The 18,096-nt window shown below is 42.2% G+C and overlaps 1 protein-coding gene across 8 annotated transcripts in view; it reads right to left on the minus strand.

Moving 5' to 3' along the window:
• The window catches only part of LOC118405565 (supervillin-like), an 83,663-nt gene that overhangs the window by 47,247 nt on the left and 18,320 nt on the right, over positions 1-18,096 (minus strand). For 6 of the 8 annotated variants that reach the window (XM_035805108.1, XM_035805104.1, XM_035805106.1 and 3 more), the window contains 10 exons: positions 12,425-12,512; positions 11,355-11,452; positions 10,281-10,607; positions 8,312-8,787; positions 7,243-7,313; positions 6,298-6,411; positions 5,834-5,962; positions 4,572-4,723; positions 3,695-3,814; positions 1,505-3,455 (listed from right to left, as the gene is read on the minus strand). In XM_035805108.1, coding sequence (XP_035661001.1) covers positions 1,505-3,455; positions 3,695-3,814; positions 4,572-4,723; positions 5,834-5,962; positions 6,298-6,411; positions 7,243-7,313; positions 8,312-8,787; positions 10,281-10,607; positions 11,355-11,452; positions 12,425-12,512 — 3,526 coding nt within the window. Of the gene's footprint in view, positions 1-1,504; positions 3,456-3,694; positions 3,815-4,571; positions 4,724-5,833; positions 5,963-6,297; positions 6,412-7,242; positions 7,314-8,311; positions 8,788-10,280; positions 10,608-11,354; positions 11,453-12,424; positions 12,513-15,596; positions 15,767-18,096 lie in introns of those variants that run through there. The other 2 variants (XM_035805110.1, XM_035805107.1) reach the window with 2 other exon arrangements.

Below are 18,096 nucleotides of genomic sequence, written 5' to 3' on the forward strand. Positions count from 1 at the left end.
ATTCTGGGCCACCTTTCTGCCAAGTGGCGTTTCACAACTCCTTCCCATTCTGAACTGAAAAGCCATGTGCCGTCAGCAGCGCGTCGTTTGTGGCACTCCACTACTACATGTACTTCCTGGAGGCTGGGTGGTGGAGCGCTTGAGGCCGGCGCGCTGTGCTATGACGATTGGGCGACTCGCTAAGTTCGGCACCGATATGGTTACCCAGGAGCCCAGGACTAACAGGTTGTTCTGTTTCAAGAGGGACACACCGACCCAGGTTGGAAACAACGCAGGTAAAAGTCCCCGTGTCGATCCGAGGGGCAGGGTCGCGCCCGTGAATAGGCAATGCGTCTCAGCCTGACCAGCATAGTGGGACCCAACTTTTTTTTTAAATCTCACTGTGACTTCTCGGTATGCTTAGTAAAGAAAGTGTACATTTCAAATACAAATGTATACCCTTTATTTTTTTTTTACAAACTCGCTATGTGTCCATTTACAGTCCCTTAGTACCAAGATATCATGGGCTCTCTTCATACATTTCTTGTTACTCGCATGTATTGTACGCCCTGCTGCATTTCGACTGTTCCCACACGTTCTGCATGCCAAAGATCCAGCCACCTTTCCTTGAGTTATACTGTTCACAAACACAAATACAGACGCACGGTACTGAAACCACAGCATACGTGACGTGACGTATTAAAGATGCCGCAGCAGACATTTTATGAAGATCTGTTACATCAAGTGAAATCTTCAAATGCTACATGTATACATGGAACGATTCCGAACCTTTAATAGTGTACGCATTCTGTGCCTGTCTTTAGTGAATTGATTCTGCACTCTCTTTGTACCTCATTCTCATACTATATTGTTACCATCACTTCACCATTGCATTTATAAGAATTATATTATTAAAGATCCTGAATTTGATGCCAAGCCTAATGATTTTCTGAAACGCCGCAAAACCCCTCAAGCGCTCCACCACCCAGCCTCCAGGAAGTACATGTAGTAGTGGAGCGCCACAAACGACGCGCTGCTGACGGCACATGGCTTTTCAGTTCAGAATGGGAAGGAGTTGTGAAACGCCACTTGGCAGAAAGGTGGCCCAGAATGTGTACTAGAGCATAGGCTATTTCATGTTCCGTGGCGCAACCGTTATTGTTACTTTCCGAACGATTTTCGTGTCGACTACGTGAAATTCGGGTTGACGGCGGCCATTGGGGGTAAAGCAGAAGGGCGGGGGAAAAGCAGAATTACACCGGGGGTAAAGAGGAATGACGGGGGCACAGATGGAGTACAGCGGGGGTTAAGAGGAAGTCCGGGGGAAAAGGTGAATGGGTAGGGGGAAAAGCAGAAGGAGTTAGGTGGGGGTGATATAGTAGACACCGAGGAAAACCCTGCTGTACAGATTCACCACTTTAGAACAGACTATTCTCATTCGAACCCTGGTAGACTAGCCCTAAATAGGGCTAAAGGGTACCTGAATAAAGAAATAAAGGAACAGATTGACAGAAAATATACTCACATTTCTGATGCAGTCCCAGAAGACTTCTCCAATGCTGTGATAGGCTGTGTGCGAAAACGCTCATCTTTACGCCGTTCCTTCGATGATATTTTCATCCTTGTCCTTCCATCCTTGACAGGAGGGCCACCCTTGGCAATAGCCTCAAACTTGGAGACCTTTTCCCCGAGCTTCTGTATCTTATCCTGTCTCTTGTTCCCGATCTTTTCCTCCAGTTTCTTAGTTCCTTCCTTTAAACTCTTGATCTTATCGTCCAGTTTGCGAGCACTTTCCCTCAGAGATTCTATGACAGAGAAGCGGGGCGACCCCGGAGTGGGGGTGGGGGGCTGCCCGGCTACCTCAGAAGTGGGCTCCATTTCTAAGTCCAATTCCAGGGACAAGGGTGGTTTTCCATGGAACTTGGTGGGTTGAGAAGTAGAGTCCAACTCACTGTTGTCCTCAGGCCTACTGGTAGAGGAGACAGCAGACTGTTCAGCCTCTTTCACTACAGTTGGTTCTTCCTCCTGTTCTTCTGCTACCTTCAGTTCTTGTTTCACCATCTCTCTGGCTTCCTCAAGAACATCTGCTGTGTGCATTTCATTTTCCTTCAAAGTGGTGGCAGGTTGTATCACTTCTTTCCTGGTGCTAACTGGTTCCCTCCCAGATGGTTTGGCTTCTTCCATGGATTTTGCTACCTCTTCTGGATACTGTTCTTCTTCTTTTATGGCTAAGTCAACCTCTCTGATAGCTTCTAGCTCGTCTGCTGTGAGTTGTGCACTTTGCTGTGTTGTGGTTTCTTCACCTGTCCCTTCTCTTCCATCACTTCCTTCTTCTGATTTCTCATACAATGGTCCAGCCTTTGATGACACTATATCTTCTATCTTCTTACTGTCACTTTGCTCAAACTCATCTGCCTTCCTCTCAGCTTTGCGATATTTCTCACTGATCTTAGCTTCAATCTTAATTCCCAAGCCCTCTGGCTTGGCGAGCTTGACCTCTTCCACCTGTAGCCTTGTTCTTTGCTGTAATCTTTGTTTCAGTTTAGCCAGTTTTTCATCTAAGGTTTCTGTTGGTTTGCTTGCTGCCAATGGCTCCTCTACTACCTTCAGCTCTACTAGCTTTTCTGCACTTCCTAGAGTTTCTGTAGACTTTGTCTCTACTTTCTCTACAGATGCTGTACTTGCCTCTTCCTCCACTCTTAGCTCTGTGACTGCAGTGGGAGTGATTTCATCTGCATCACCATTGATTTCTTCGGCCCCAGACTTCATATATGTCAGGAAGCTGCTATGCTTCCCCTCAATATCGGAGGTATCCGATCTGGAAGAATCAGAACTTTTCCCAGCGATGTGCAAAGGGAGTCGTTTCTCTTCCCCTCCCAACTGTCGCTTGACCTTGGAAGGCAGAAGAGGCCTTTTGCTCCTCAACAATGCTTCAGCCCTCGTGGGTCTGGGATCATCAGTCAGCTTCTTCACCCTGCTGGGGTGAGTGTCCGACATGTGTCCGCCTTCATACTCAGATTCTGTTGTTGAATCAACAACCACATCATCCTTCCATGGGGACAGGTTTCGAAATCGTGAAACTCGAGGAACACCCGATAATTTGTCTACATCCTTGACCTTGACTTGACCCTTCTTTACGTTCATCTCCGTTAGGGTAAAACCTGGCTTTTCCTGAGTTCCAGACTCCCCAGTTACTTCTGTGGCTTGCTTCTGGGTACTGCTAGACTGGACTCTCTCCTGGTGGGAAGGCTGCTTGGTGAGTTGGATGTATTTCTGTGTCTGCTTCTTGTCCGAGTCAGAAGCGTCTTCGCTCTGTGAACTCATGCGATCTCTGGGCTCCACCACGGCAGTGTCCACATAGATCCTACTGGGAGAGGCTTCCCTGTCGCCCCCTGACAGCTCCTGTGGAACTGCAGATAGCTGCCCATCCGTGTACACATCTTCAGACACAACTGCAGCCTGGGTGAAGTCAGGATCTGCAGAACAGGGAGGAAGCTTTGGGTAAGAATTACTAAGATCCTGGAAAATGAGATTTGTCACAGAATTAGGCTAACTTTCCTGTGGTGTACAGTTACAGCTTATTTGCTTCATAACCATGTTACAATAAAAAGGCTCAGAGTCTATATTTGCCTGATTTTAATGTGTGACTGAGTGAAAACTACAGCCCTTGAATACTAGTAATTTGTAAATGCAGGTGACACCCATAAATCCTGACCTTCCTGTCCTGGCATGTTGAGTTTAGACTTCCTCTTCTCTTCCTTCCGCCTTCGTCGATACTCTCTGCGCTCTCGGTCACGCCTTCTTCGATCTGCCACTTCCATATCACAAAAGTCCCCTGAAAGACACACTGTGTTTAACTTCTGAGTCACTGTGAAGACTCTTGGACTTCTTTTATCATTACGTTGATGAAGGTTTGACATCCAGGTAGTAAGATATGCTAAAAAGCAGTTACTCAAGCAACTTCAGCCTAAATTTGTCTTACAATGTTTCCTATTGGACATCTAGAATTGTCTTCATTCATAGTTAGGGTATAAAAGACCTGTTTCTTCCAGATCACTTCAGTGTCACTGACGAAGGATAGTGGATTCTATCCGAAACGTCTGACCGTTTCCAAAGCCATATCCAGTTGCTTGAGTAATTGCTTTCTGGCATATTCTTTTATCATTATTTAAGTCACCATCAAATGCTGGGATAAAAAATGCTGCTTCGCCAAATTGCAATTACTCAATCACTGCAGAAGATAGTTTTTGTTCTAGAGGAGTGCAGTTGTGACTTCCTGATTCAATTCACAGTTTGAAGTGACTGATTCTTAGTTTAGCGATGGTAGGTCTGTGCCTCATGAAATTTTCAAATACTATTCTTCACTATATGTGGACTTGAGTAGTCTATACGTTCAGAGTTTGTTTTTTGCACAATGTCATGCGCCTATATCTTTTATCAACATATACAAGTCATGTACGTCAACGTGTACGTCTAATGCCTTCCTTGATGAAGACTACACTCACAGTATAGTTTTGTTTCAACTGTGAATTCACAGATATGACAACACTTAGTTTCAAGATGCAGGAAAATTCAACTGTGGTGTACCATACCTGCGTGAACCCTTCTCGGCTGTGAATCTGCCACCTCAGCCCCCTTTGAGAGACTGCTGCTCTCCCCCTGGTCTTCAGCCTGTTCCTCACCAGTCACCTCCTGCACTGGCACCACAGGCTGGTCCTCAGGAACGCCACCCTCTGGCTCCGGCCTGCAGTACAGGAAATCAATCCACCATTATAAATACATGGGTATTATTCATAAAAACATTTAGCAGCCATAGAGCTGAATTACATGTTCTTTGTTACATTGACAAGTTGAACATACTTAAATGACAGTACAACATCCGGTTAGCCGTTCCGATTATAATAGATATGGCCTAGTTCTGCGACCCTTCAACTGTGATGGTTCTTCATGTGTCTAGAGATTGGTGATGGTAACAGGAGATCATGGGTCATATTCTAATGGGGACTCCTCAACCTGAATCATTTGTGCCATTGAAAGTCGTTGAATGTTCCACGTGCAATGGCCTGTCACCAGTTGTTTCATCTCTGGTATTATCTATGACCCAGTCAACGTGCCCAGCTTACGCTACCGCCAGCACAGCGAGGATGAAGGCAGGGTTTAAGCCTGGGTATTTATTGCCTGTCTCTTTACATGTGCTTCATTCCTCTTTATTTCTTGGGAGCGGACGTAGCATCTCATACCAAGAAAAACACAGAAAAGACATGTAATTCCTGCGGGGTCCGACAGGGGGCAGGCTAGTTCTAACAGCCTGGTTGGGCAACTCGAGGCATATTCTTTCACCGAGATAATGTCAGAATTACAACAAACCATGCACGAGCACTACAATAGCAGTTGCAGGGAGACCATTGGGGCCAAATGTTAAAAAAAACCACCTACCATCTGTTAGCAATTCGTGACTACAGCATGAGACAGGCTAGGACATATTCCCATTAGATACATTATACAAAGAATGAACTGTCAATGCAGCAGGGCTCAAAATACTTTTTTTTCTGCTTACCTGCACAGGTGCAGGTTACATTGGAAATTACCTGCACCAGACAAACCTGCACCACTCAGAATTTGGCAAGTATTGGTCATACTATTATTACTAAAATCTGTTCAGAAACCATTGGCGTTATTTCTTTCTATCGTGACTACGTCCACATCATGAAATCTGTATGTAAACCTAGTACATGGACCAGTGCAGCTTAGCTGAAGGTAGATACCAGAAATACCTGCACAGCTCAGTATTTCAAGCCCTGATGTAGTGAAACATTGCTGTAACAGTTGTTAGCATACTACGGACACTTGGTACCTTGTGTCCGTCTTTGTGTAGATGGTGACCTGTTGGTCAGGTGTTTGTGTTGGTGGCTCCTCACTGTCCTGTGACAACATAGTCATGATGTCTGTTCTCTCCATAGGTAGAGTCTCGCTTCTTCTGTACCTGCAATTCAAAAACATAGCAATGTATTGGGACACTAAGTGGGTACTAAGAACAGGGCATAGCTCATCTTGGGTGAAACAAACAGGATGGATTAATTAATGATTTGGCGATCAGCATTGAAGTATTGAAGCATGGTTTACCAGCAACACTCACACAGTTAACCAAATTTCATAATGCGGGCCCATCATACGAGGAATATGACTAAGGCTATAGAACTATAGATTTTTAGATTGAGCTGATGGTATAAGGAATGTTAAAGTGTCTATAATTATAAACTTAAATCACTATGTAACTGAAACAGATTTGATGATAACATGTGAAAGTTGCATGTGTACCTTCGGAGAGCTCTGGGGGATGGTGTTGGATGAGCAGTGCCTGAGTCAACCTGTGCCACACCGGAATGATGGTCATCAGCACTGAACTGGGCCAAGCTTTCAGCCAGGATGGCACTGAAAATTTGCACAATTAAAGTCACTTTTCATCAAGATTGTTTTTTAATGAGATTATTTATAATGCCTCATAATGCCTACTGGCAACAGTCCTAGTCTGACAAAGGCGCTTTGTATAGCATAGTGAGATGGTTGGAAAATCAGCATCAGCCCCCCTTCCAACTACACTTGCATCCTGTAGCATTGTGCTGATGTTATTGCTGTTGCCACTTTGTTCCCACAAAAAATGGTAAATAACTTATGTCCTACATGTATTTAATAGGACATCCTTAACTTCCCAAGAACAAAACATTGGGACTAGGTAGTGATGACCTCATGACCTCCCGATTCCAAGACAACCACATGCACATACAAATGTCTTGTACATGTACATGTACAGGGCTCGAAATACTTTTTTCTGCATACCTGCAGTAGTGCAGGTAACATCGGAAATTACCTGCACCAGATAAAATTTACCTGCACCACTCTGAATTTAGGACGTATGGATCACACTAAAATTATTCAGGAACCATTGCTATTTTTTTTCTTTTATACTTAATAGGTGGTAACAGTCAATGCAGCTAATAACAATCCATATACACCTACATCATAGGACATTTATGTATAAAACCCAGTACATGGACCACTGCAGGTTAGGTGCATGTAGACACCAGAAATACAAAAATGTACCTGCACAACTCCAATTTCACCTGAACTAGCCTGCATATGCAGGTGGTATTTGGAGCCCTGCTTAACTTCCCAAGAACAAAACATTAGGACCATGGCCAGACAGTGATGACCTCCCCATACTTGTCAGTACTTGTACATGTAGCTGTGTGTGAGGAGACCCACCTGTCATGAGAACCTCTCCTCACCATTCGGGGGCTCAGCCCTACAGGATGCTGCCCCACCCTGCTCTCTGCCTGGAACAAACAAACAAACAAACAAACATACAATAAACAAACAAACAAACATGTGTACATACATTACATTATGCAGGTTAGACATCCAGGTAAACAATATTCAGATACAATTCAATCTCTACAACTGGATAAAAAACAGAGAATTACTCCCGGACGTTTCGAATGAAAAACGTGTGTACACTATCATACCAGTAGGACTCTTCTTAGGCTTAGGTCACATTTACAAACCAGGGCCAAGCTGTGCAGTTTTCGGGAGGGAAAAGAATGATATATGATATGATATGATGTTTTATTGCGCAACAATTGCAGCAGTGACAATGTATTGTATGGCAATGATATATAAGACACAGAAATACACAAAATGTCAACATAAGACTTGTGGGCATTGTGTACATTTCTAGGTATACATTTTAATTTTTCGTTTCTGTAAACATCCCAGCCGGGCCCCGGTTTGGAAATGTGACCTAAGCCTTAGCAAACATGGAACACTGTTTTAGGACTCTTCTTAAGCATCTTTAAGGTGGGTGTTCATATTGCATATCAACAACCAAATGAGGACAAAATTGAATGGTTTCAAAACAAAATCACTTTTCATTGTTGATACTTTTTGTCTAATATTTGCTCAGAGGAAAGAACTGAAAATCTCTACCAGGCTTTACAGGTTGCTGGAAAAATAGTAGAAATTGGCAAATAGACAGATTGTCAGAAAGGAGGAGTTAGTGTCCTGGGGCCAAAAACTGTACTCCCTGGGGAGCTAAATTAACTCTTCTGGCAAGTTAGGCAATTTGAATTCCTTAATAGCTACCTACATATGGAGCCTGGCAGAGGCTACATAATTGTTTGTTTGTTTGAACCTTTAAAAAATTCCTTTAACCTGTTTGCTAAATGACTGCTCTTTTACATATCAGAAAAGCCCTGTTGAGTGAGTTATTACGTCCTATTGCAACATCGGATAATAGTTTTTTCTTTACTACCACTACTACTAAGGAAACACATACCTCTGATCGAGCTGCAGCAATGCTGAGTGCACTCTCTGGTGAAGATCCGATGGTAAAGTTTCTGCTCTTCCCAAACTGTGCTCGACGTGCCTGGACATCTGCTGCTACACTCTTATTCAGGAAGTCATACTTCTGTGCCAACTCCCTTCTCCTCTGGGCCTTGTACTTGGCTATCCTCTCGGCCCTCTCCGCATCGTTTTCCTTGTCTTCTTTCATGCTGTTGTTCTGCTGATGTGCCTCCATGTCGGAGGTTGCCGTCCTTGAGGTGACGGTGGGAGGCTGTGGCTTGGGCGTGGCTGGGGTGTGGAGGATGTGCTGGATGGGAGAGGATGCTGACCTGGTGCCCTGAGAGGCGGGGAACCCATGTGCCTCTGGACTGGAGGGGGGGCGCTGATCGTGTGATCCTGCTGGTTTCACTAGTGCCGGCTGTTCTGTCTCGTCTTTGGAATCCCCAAATAACTGCCGAATTCTGGACACTATGGAAATAGTGGAGAAGCATTTGGACAACATTCTATGGTAGAGGTGTGAAGATGAACTGAGCAATGTGCAACATATATCTACACATCTAAGTATAAAGAAAAAAACACTAATCATATTGGAAAAGAATAGGCTCCAGGGTACCATCCGGACAGAAGTTCGCTCCAGCGTTCATTGTATATTATATTCAGTCGCTTCTAGCTCTGACATTCATTATACACTATATACAGTCGCTTCTCTGTGTTTCCGTCTGGGAATGCGGACCATCTTAACGTCTGGAATCGTCCAAATCTTGGACGCAGGCGCTGATTGGTACCCACATACATTTGGTATGAGCGAATTATGGAATGCTGCGTTCCAACACCGGACAAGCCCTCCGTCTCATTGCGGGAGGGCCTGTTGTCATCGAACGAGTGCTCTAGAACCTATTCCTTGATTCGCTCATTAACTGGCATCACCACCAAACGGTTTGAATGTGCATGTCTCCAGACAGATAGCAGAAGCAAGCATAGGGGCGAACTACTATCCGGATGGTACCCAGGCTAGGAAAAGAACCTTCTGGAAAGTAAAGCATTAGTTATCAACCAACACCTTTCACCATCTGAAAGAGAACAACTATCACACTACAAAAGATGAAACTACACTAACTACAATCTAAGAAACAAGACAAAGAAGAAAGTGATAACTTGACCAGGTTTACAAACATCAGGTGGAACAACTGCTGCCCCAATGAGAAAAACTGTTTCTTTATAACGCTCTCAACGCTTTACAACAACACAACTGCAAGGTTAGTAGAAGGTACAAACCTCAGGTAGACTCTCTAATTGTGTGCGCTTTTGTTTCACCTACCATATTTTTTAGGAAAATGCCTCATCATGATTACCAAAAAATTGACAATACATGACCTACCAAAGAAAAATGACACTGTCACCTTAATTCTTCCTTGACATATAGTTTTGTATTTTTGGGCAGGCATACATGTAGTATATATATTTCAACAGTGAAAATTTTTTGTGTTTCTTTTTCTTCAAAGGATTTTTGACCATTGACACATCTATTCAGAAAGGGGACACGACTTTAGAAACCTTTAAAAACTGGGTAGCTTTCTTACAAGTTACAGCATGCAGAGGTCAAGTAAGATACATACAGCCAGGGTGCTCCCATATTCACTCCCTCACAAACATTACAGTTACCTTAACATAATAAAAAACAATCGAAAAACTCAATCGAAAAGTGTCACAGGTTACTTATATTAGCAAACAATACTGTCAGCTGTTTGCTGATAAATATGACATAAATATGGCAGTGTGAGTTAAAGACACCCGATGAGTACTAGTGCATGCATAACTAAAACAGAAAGTGACGGTTAGCAGCGGTCAGTACAGTCACCTAGAATGTGTAGAGGAAACAAAAAGATTGAGTAAATGAGAATGGATAAGACAACAGCAGGGAGAGAATGCATGTTGTGTTGCCACCATGGCATGGAGCCTACCGATGCCTCTAATGTCTTCTAAACCTTCATCCTTCAAATCCTTCCCCCTGAAAGAATAGCTGCGTGTAAAAGGGGACGAGTCCTCTTCAAACTCGATTTTGGGAGTTCCTTTAACTCGTAAGGAGCCCCACTTCCTTCCTGTCTTGCGGAAGACAAGTTTTTGTGTGGGTCCTTGCTGTTGTGTCTCTGCTGTATTGCCAACATTGGAGCTGTCTGGCGGGGATGTGTCTTGGTTGGTGACATCCTCACCGCTGGAGGTATTTGGGAGAGGTTGTAAATTTGTTTTCTTATACGTTGAATAATTGAACAACTGTCGCAGCCGGGTAACTGGAAGAACATGAGAGTTACGGGTCAAAGGAAGTAAGCAGCTGGTAAGTAAATTAGTCTTTAAGTTAGTATTATTCAAGAAACATTTGTTAGCAGGCATTACATGTTTTATTCTACATCTAGCCATGTAACGTTGTACCCACAGATATCCAGTCACAAAATTTGACTGTCAGTGCCAGGTTAAGCTAAGGGCACAACCCGCCGCACGTGCAATTTGTCCGTACGTTTTTTTGGGAGGCCACGTACAAACATATTTCTGAAAACGTTCAGGCTGTATAGGGCAGGCGCGTCACCTGTACTGGCACGTACGGGGAGTGAATCCGCATGCTGATGGCACGCAAAGTTTTGCCTGCACATAAAGTTCTACATGTCTGCGTGCTCCAAAATCCATCGGATTCCCTACGAGTTTGTACGGAGGCGGTACTTACCACTTACGGATCCCAAAAGATTGTCCACGGTTTGTCACGTAGACAGCACGTAGACAGCACGTATTTGCGCGTACGGCGGGTTGTGCCCTCAGCTTTAGGTAAGCTTAAAATTACACCTGGGAGACAGTTTTTTTTATATCTTTACATATCAATTTTTGTCCTTTACAGAGGACGGAATGGGCCCCAGCTGCAAAATTCCGTCAAGGGACGGAAGGACGGGTGCTGGCTACAATCCTGGAAGCCACCTACCGAAGTCACTTTCCCTTTGATAGCCCCGACGTTTCTAACTGTATAATTCATACATGTATATAGTATGTACCTGAACTGCCGGTGATGACTTCATCCTCCCCACGGATAGTCAGTCTCTGTGGCACAACAGCTGGTCTCTCTGCCAGGGTCACAGGCTGGGTGCTGTACCTGAATACATCATACACAACAACATGTCATTTCAGTGGTGCTGTACCTGAATACATCATACACAACAACATGTCATTTCAGTGGTGCTGTACCTAGACACATCATACACAACATGTCATTTCAGTGGTGCTGTACCTAAACACATCATACACAACATGTCATTTCAGTGGTGCTGTACCTAGACACATCATACACAACATGTACAATGCCATTTCAGTGGTGCTGTACCTAAACACATCAAACACCACAACATGTCATTTCAGTGGTGCTGTACCTAAACACATCATACACAACAACGTGTCATTTCAGTGGTGCTGTACCTAAACACATCATACACAACAACATGCCATTTCAGTGGTGCTGTACCTAAACACATCATACACAACAACGTGTCATTTCAGTGGTGCTGTACCTAGACACATCATACACAACAACGTGTCATTTCAGTGGTGCTGTACCTAAACACATCATACACAACAACATGTCATTTCAGTGGTGCTGTACCTAAACACATCATACACCACACCGTATAATTTCAGTGGTGCTGTACCTAAACACAACATACACAACAACATGTCATTTCAGTGGTGCTGTACCTAAACACATCATACACAACAACATGTCATTTCAGTGGTAAATAAAGTTCCTGCAACACATTCTGAAAGACCTGGCCTAACATTGGGGAACTCCTCAGCTACCTTCTTCGGGCCAGAATAGATTATGGGACAAACAGTGAGCCAGTCCTTGAAAAAACAAGTTGCATGCAAGGAGTCCATTCAGGCCTGGCATGTCAGCCAGGTACATTTTGTAATCATCTAGAGGTTTCGTCATAAAAACATATGGCAATGATAAAATACACATACTGCATATCAAATATTGTATTAATCTTTCTTTCTGGGTATCAGTATATTAAACATCATTAGCAGGACATATAAACGACTGTCAGTGAGTACAATAACAGACAGTTGGTACCTTGTAGACCTGCCCCGGACGGGTGACCTAACCCTCTCGTCTGGCGACAATCCCTTCTTCTTCTTGGTTGACTGTCCCTTGGATACATCTGAATCACACAGAATGATGCTTTTAACATATATATCAATACAGGGCTCAAAATACTGGGTGCATGTGCACCCAAAATTGGAGCTGTGCACCAAATTATTTTCTGTGTGTGCACAGGGTGCACCCAAATATTTTCTTGGGTTTATGTATGTAAAGATATCAAAGTATACTTAGTCTAGTATACATCATATTCTTGACATCTAAGTGTTAGAAAGATAATAAAAATGTCTGTCATGGTACTTGTTTAAGAAGAATTTGATAGCATGTAACTAAGTTTTGTTATAAGGTTTTCCTGACATTCTACTTAAATTTAAGTGGTGCACCCAAAAATATTTTGGTGCAACCAATTTTTTATGCACCAGTGCACCTAATCCCAAAAATGAATTTAGAGCCCTGCAATGGCACCATCTACATGTATACGGTAACAGTATACCTATTGAGTGATTTGAAGGTGCTAAGCTAACAGGATGGTCATCAGAGCTTCCCGGATAAAGGTGAAGCAGTCGGCGATTGAGATCAGGTATGATGCTTTTCTAAGTAGCTATAAAATGTACATGTACAGTCAAACCTGTATTAGCAGCCACCTTTGCATAGCGACCACCTGGCCATTGCGGTCACTTTTTGTCGGTCCCTTGGATTTTTCCCATTGACCTACAAGCATTAAGAAATAGTCTATAGCGGCAACCTGTCCAACGCGGCCACAGCCACACGATTTCCGGTCCCGTAGATACAGAAACACTACTTATTGCCACCATACAGCGGCTATATGTCATCCTACGCCCGGTTTAGAATCGTAGTTTGCGAAGATTTGGACTTCCAGACAGGGTTATTTTGGCAGTAGCGGAAGGTATATGCATGCCTTGAACATTAAAGTACAAGTCTGTGTCGGTGAAGTTTTTTTTTTGCGCACGGCAATATCAACCATTTTTGGTAGATTTGACTTTGGCAGGGACAGCTGAATTCTGAGATGATCGAGACAATATCAGTTGGTGAGAAAGATCAGTGCCATAAGTGGGTACTGAAATCATGCGTAACTTATTGCTCGTGGGTAATTGATCAATATTTTCTCTATAGCGGCCACTTGTCTACAGTCTCCACATTTCTCCAGTCCCTTGAGTGGCCGCTATAGACAGGTTTGACTGTGCATGTAGTCTGATGCCATGTGGCTTCAGCATGGAGTACACCGCTCACCTTGTGTTAATTTGCATGAGGCTTAAACCTGAACCATCACATGCCCAAGATCCTCCTCTACAGTAAACTCTTCTCCTTGTAATAATACTTACTGGATTGATAAAGCATTCCACTTTTAATGACCAAATTGAATTCTTGTTTCTAACTACAAATTGCAACTTGTAGATAGAACTTTTGTAGACTGCCTCTATTTTAGTACACCCACACAGTAATATGATCAATGAAGACTATATTTATCTCCCCAAACACACATCCAGAACCAAATTTAGAGACTCGCCTAGGCACAGTTCTGAGAAAAATTCCCACATGACAGCCTCCCCACCCATGTAATTCCTAAACATGCCAACCATAAACTGTAGAAGTTAACAAATGTAGAAATATCTCACAACTACGTGGTAGCACACAGAGTGGTACAGATGTACTCTCAACTAAACATCATTATCGTATTACACATACCACAGGTCAACTGGTAACTTACAAACCTACAATTCACTCAGACACCTACATTACAGTCATACACCTATGTGCACATGTGCGTCATACTATTACGTGTACCATGAAGCCACTAAAAGGAGGTACTAGTACCATTAAGACACTACAGGGAGTTCTGAGTCTACAATGTACCTTGTACTGCACTAAATGTATATACAGACAGAAATGTCTCTAGTTAGGCTTAGGTCACATTTCCAAACCGGGGCCCGACCGGGATGTCTAAAGAAATGAAAAATTAAAATGTATACCTAGAAATATACACAAATCATGCCCATTGGTTATACTTTGAAATTTTGTGTATTTTGATGTCTTTTATCTAATTCTTTTTGCTTCCGAAAGCTGCCCGGTCGGGCCCCGCCTTGGAATATGACCTTAAGCCTAAGCAATTTATATACTTGGCTGTTTAACTCTTTTAACAAAATCCATATAAAGCTGCCAGTTAGATGATTTAGCTTCTTATTCCATTGACTTTAATTCTTTCTTACAGCTGCTTTCTAATTCACAGCAACTCTATCACGAACCTCACAAAAACAACCAACAGCAATAATTAGATGGTTCTTAGGAAATAAAGCAAACTTTGCTGCAGAGAGATTTGCAGGAAAAACTTGATATAGGTGTAATATCATAACTCAGATTTCCAAGCTAATCCAATTTAGAAAGCTGAAAATATTCATGAAGAATTTACACTATGTATAGTAAATCATAGAACAAAATTTCCTTTAACATGTACATTCTAATGTTGAAAATGATGACAACAATCCTGTTGGATCAGTTTTCAGCATGGATAAGGATGGTGTCTGTAGGACAAGGCAAGAGCCATATTGGAGAATACCATGACCTGTGCTTCATGCAGCTGTTCCACTGGAGACAAGAATGTCCCTACATGATTGTATATGGTGCATCCTGGAGATATGATACTGTCACATGACATTAGATCAACATCACATTCCAAAAACATCCAACCCAGAAAGGCACTAAAGACAGACAAACTCATACTTCTTTGGAATCTATTTCTTCAGAAGAAGAGTCTATATTACATCTTACAAGTTAGATATCATTAAAACTATGAACAAGAATGTACAATATGAATGAGTTGTGGATAAGATAATGAATGATATTGAAATATAATACAACTTACACTTGATAAAGAAAATAGCTACCAGGTCCCTTCCTGATCATTGGAACTGTCAGATTTATTCTGTTTCCCCTATTGATATATACATGCAAGTCAGCACTGTTAACTTTCACCATTGCTTACTAGATATTATCTGATAAAGTAAAGCTGTTCTCCATCAGCAAGCATGACCTCTATGGGAGAAGCTAAATATGGAAACGGGTCCTTCAAAATGGCCTAAACTAATCACAGGGCAACACAAACAGACAGAAACTCCAAGCTCCGTACCTGATTCCTTGTTTTTGCTCTCCTGTAAACCCAAGACGTCTGCCCACCAAGGGGAGATCGCATTCTGAATGTTGTTAAGCATATTCCAGTCACCTTGCACCCCTCCCAGTGTAGCAGTTCACCATGCAATAGCACATTGCCGGTAAGTATGGTCAGGCACTATGAATAACTATCAACAGTGCATCAGATGTCACCCTGGCTGTCAAATATAGACAACTGCCTCGGCAATCCCACAGTGGAGTGCGTCATCAGGAATTCAATGAGTGGACTACTCCCTACACAAGTTCCATGGGGTAATACTTCCCAGTAGTGCAGCTAAAGCAACTAGCACCCATGGCCACTTTCAAAGTACCCAAAGTACTGCCCCGATCAGTCCTGTAGATAGATCTATCTTACTTAAGATTTTCCACACTAACAAACGTTAACCTATCCTAAACTATTAGTTTGTAACAGCTGCTCTAGATTTTAAATCAGATAATGATTTATGTGATGAAGTCTTCAATTATCTCATTGTAAATCGATTAATACACGATAATGATTACCCCTTTTAATGTTCACCTTATAACTTGTTATCTCCATATTGACTCTTATCTCCGTCAATAGTTTGGAAACCTCATACTTTTGTTAGATTTTTTATAGATTTCTTGTTTAAATTTATATCTTGAGTCATTGATTATGCAAATATCAATAAGGTTTTATCTATCTTGATGATGGTCTTTCACACCAGAATTACACATATTGCATGTGTGACAGTGCTTTCCTTTGGCAGAATTCCACTTTAATTTTAAACATTCCATTCATAATTTTGAATATGTTTACCTTCAACTATGACTTACTTACTCATGTTACAATTATGACATTTACATTAAGGCGTTCAAGCATTTTTGCATTAGTTATGCAAATTAGTAGCTTCGAATCAATTCCGTCACTGGTCACTGCGTATTGGCAGCTCACGTACCTCTATATATTACATGTACCTGTACCAGGCAGACACGCATGTATCATACACGTGAGAATTAACTTCACAAAACACTACAGAGGAGAGCCTTCACATGTTTGTCGAGTAGAAAAAAACGACCAATGCATATATTAAGATATAAAAACAAAACACTGCCGACATTTCCAACAATTTGCCACCATAGTTTTCCTGTGAACGCTCCAAAGATTTGTACCATCTATGAAAAAAAAAACTTTATATAGAGATGCAGAAGATACTTTATGAAAAGTAGACAGACAGAAGTCGAGTTGTTGATTGTCCATGTTGTTTTCTTGTAATGTTTTTTGTTAACTGGGTAGTGTGTTAGGAAGGACATGGAGGTGTGTGCTGTCTCACAGGGGTCAACCCACTGGACAGAGCCGCATGGAAGCGTGGTGCAAAGACTAGGCGCCTGCTGCCTACCCCTGCGTCAGGGACTCCAGCAGCAGTATAATCAAAGTTTAACCCTGGATAGTGAGTGAGTGGATAGTGAGTGGGTTGCCACATTCAGCCCATGCCATTTCCTGTGAAAACATGAGCTGGGTTGTGGTATATGTAGATAAGCCCTCCTCACGTGAGACGATCAAGTATACATAAATTGGAATGTACAATCACAGAAATGTTTGCTGCTTGTAAAATGTAATGCAGAGTATGAAGGGTTCATGAACCGTCCTAAAATTTGGTATGAATAATAAAGGTGTGCAAAGCATATGCCCACAGTGCTTCATTTATACTACCAGCAAACATGATTACATCACTTAAAATTGTTGAATTTTTGGACTTTTTGCCAATTTTAGACTAGAAATGTCTCCTACTGGAGGTGCATATAGTATAGTACTTACAGCAATCCATTCACACTTATGGTGCACATCACTTGAAAATTGTTTTAAATAGCTACTACCACATACTAGCACACTATAGCCTCCTTGCCTAGTATAGTAAATGACTCCCTAGAGACTAGAACTAGTAGAAGACTCCCTGGGGCAGTTCCTAATGAATTAGGAGGATAGTTGCTTATTGTAAAGATTTATGGCACACAGATGTCAGTACTTCTTCTTCCTTAATGTCCAACTGCCAAAGAATCGGCAATAATTGACATGTACTGTACTTACTAATTGTATGTACTGTAACAGACCCAAACTTCTCTACTCCTACTCTAACAGGTGGAGTGGTAGACATGCCTAACAGTGGCCACTATAGCTGAAGCTGTTGTGTTTTACTACACAACTTAATTTTAGGTCCAACAAATATTGCACAACATTGCCTGTAAGTTATTCAGGAGTCTGACAACAGTGTCAATGATGTACACATGATTCTTGGTCCAAACATATCAAGCCTATAAAGTATGATGTTAACTCATCAAAACATATTGTACTCCAGTGGATTCATTATGTGTCTTCGTAGTAAGACTAGAGGAATCATAATCTAACGTTATAAATACTAGACAGGAAGAACGATTCGCAGGGTTTTCCGAAATGGCCCCAAGTTTGTTTATCGCACAGAAGGAAATCCTGGCTAGTCCAT

The sequence above is a fragment of the Branchiostoma floridae genome, chromosome 18 (genome assembly GCF_000003815.2).
Source record: "Branchiostoma floridae strain S238N-H82 chromosome 18, Bfl_VNyyK, whole genome shotgun sequence".
NCBI classification, from domain to species: Eukaryota; Metazoa; Chordata; class Leptocardii; order Amphioxiformes; family Branchiostomatidae; genus Branchiostoma; species Branchiostoma floridae.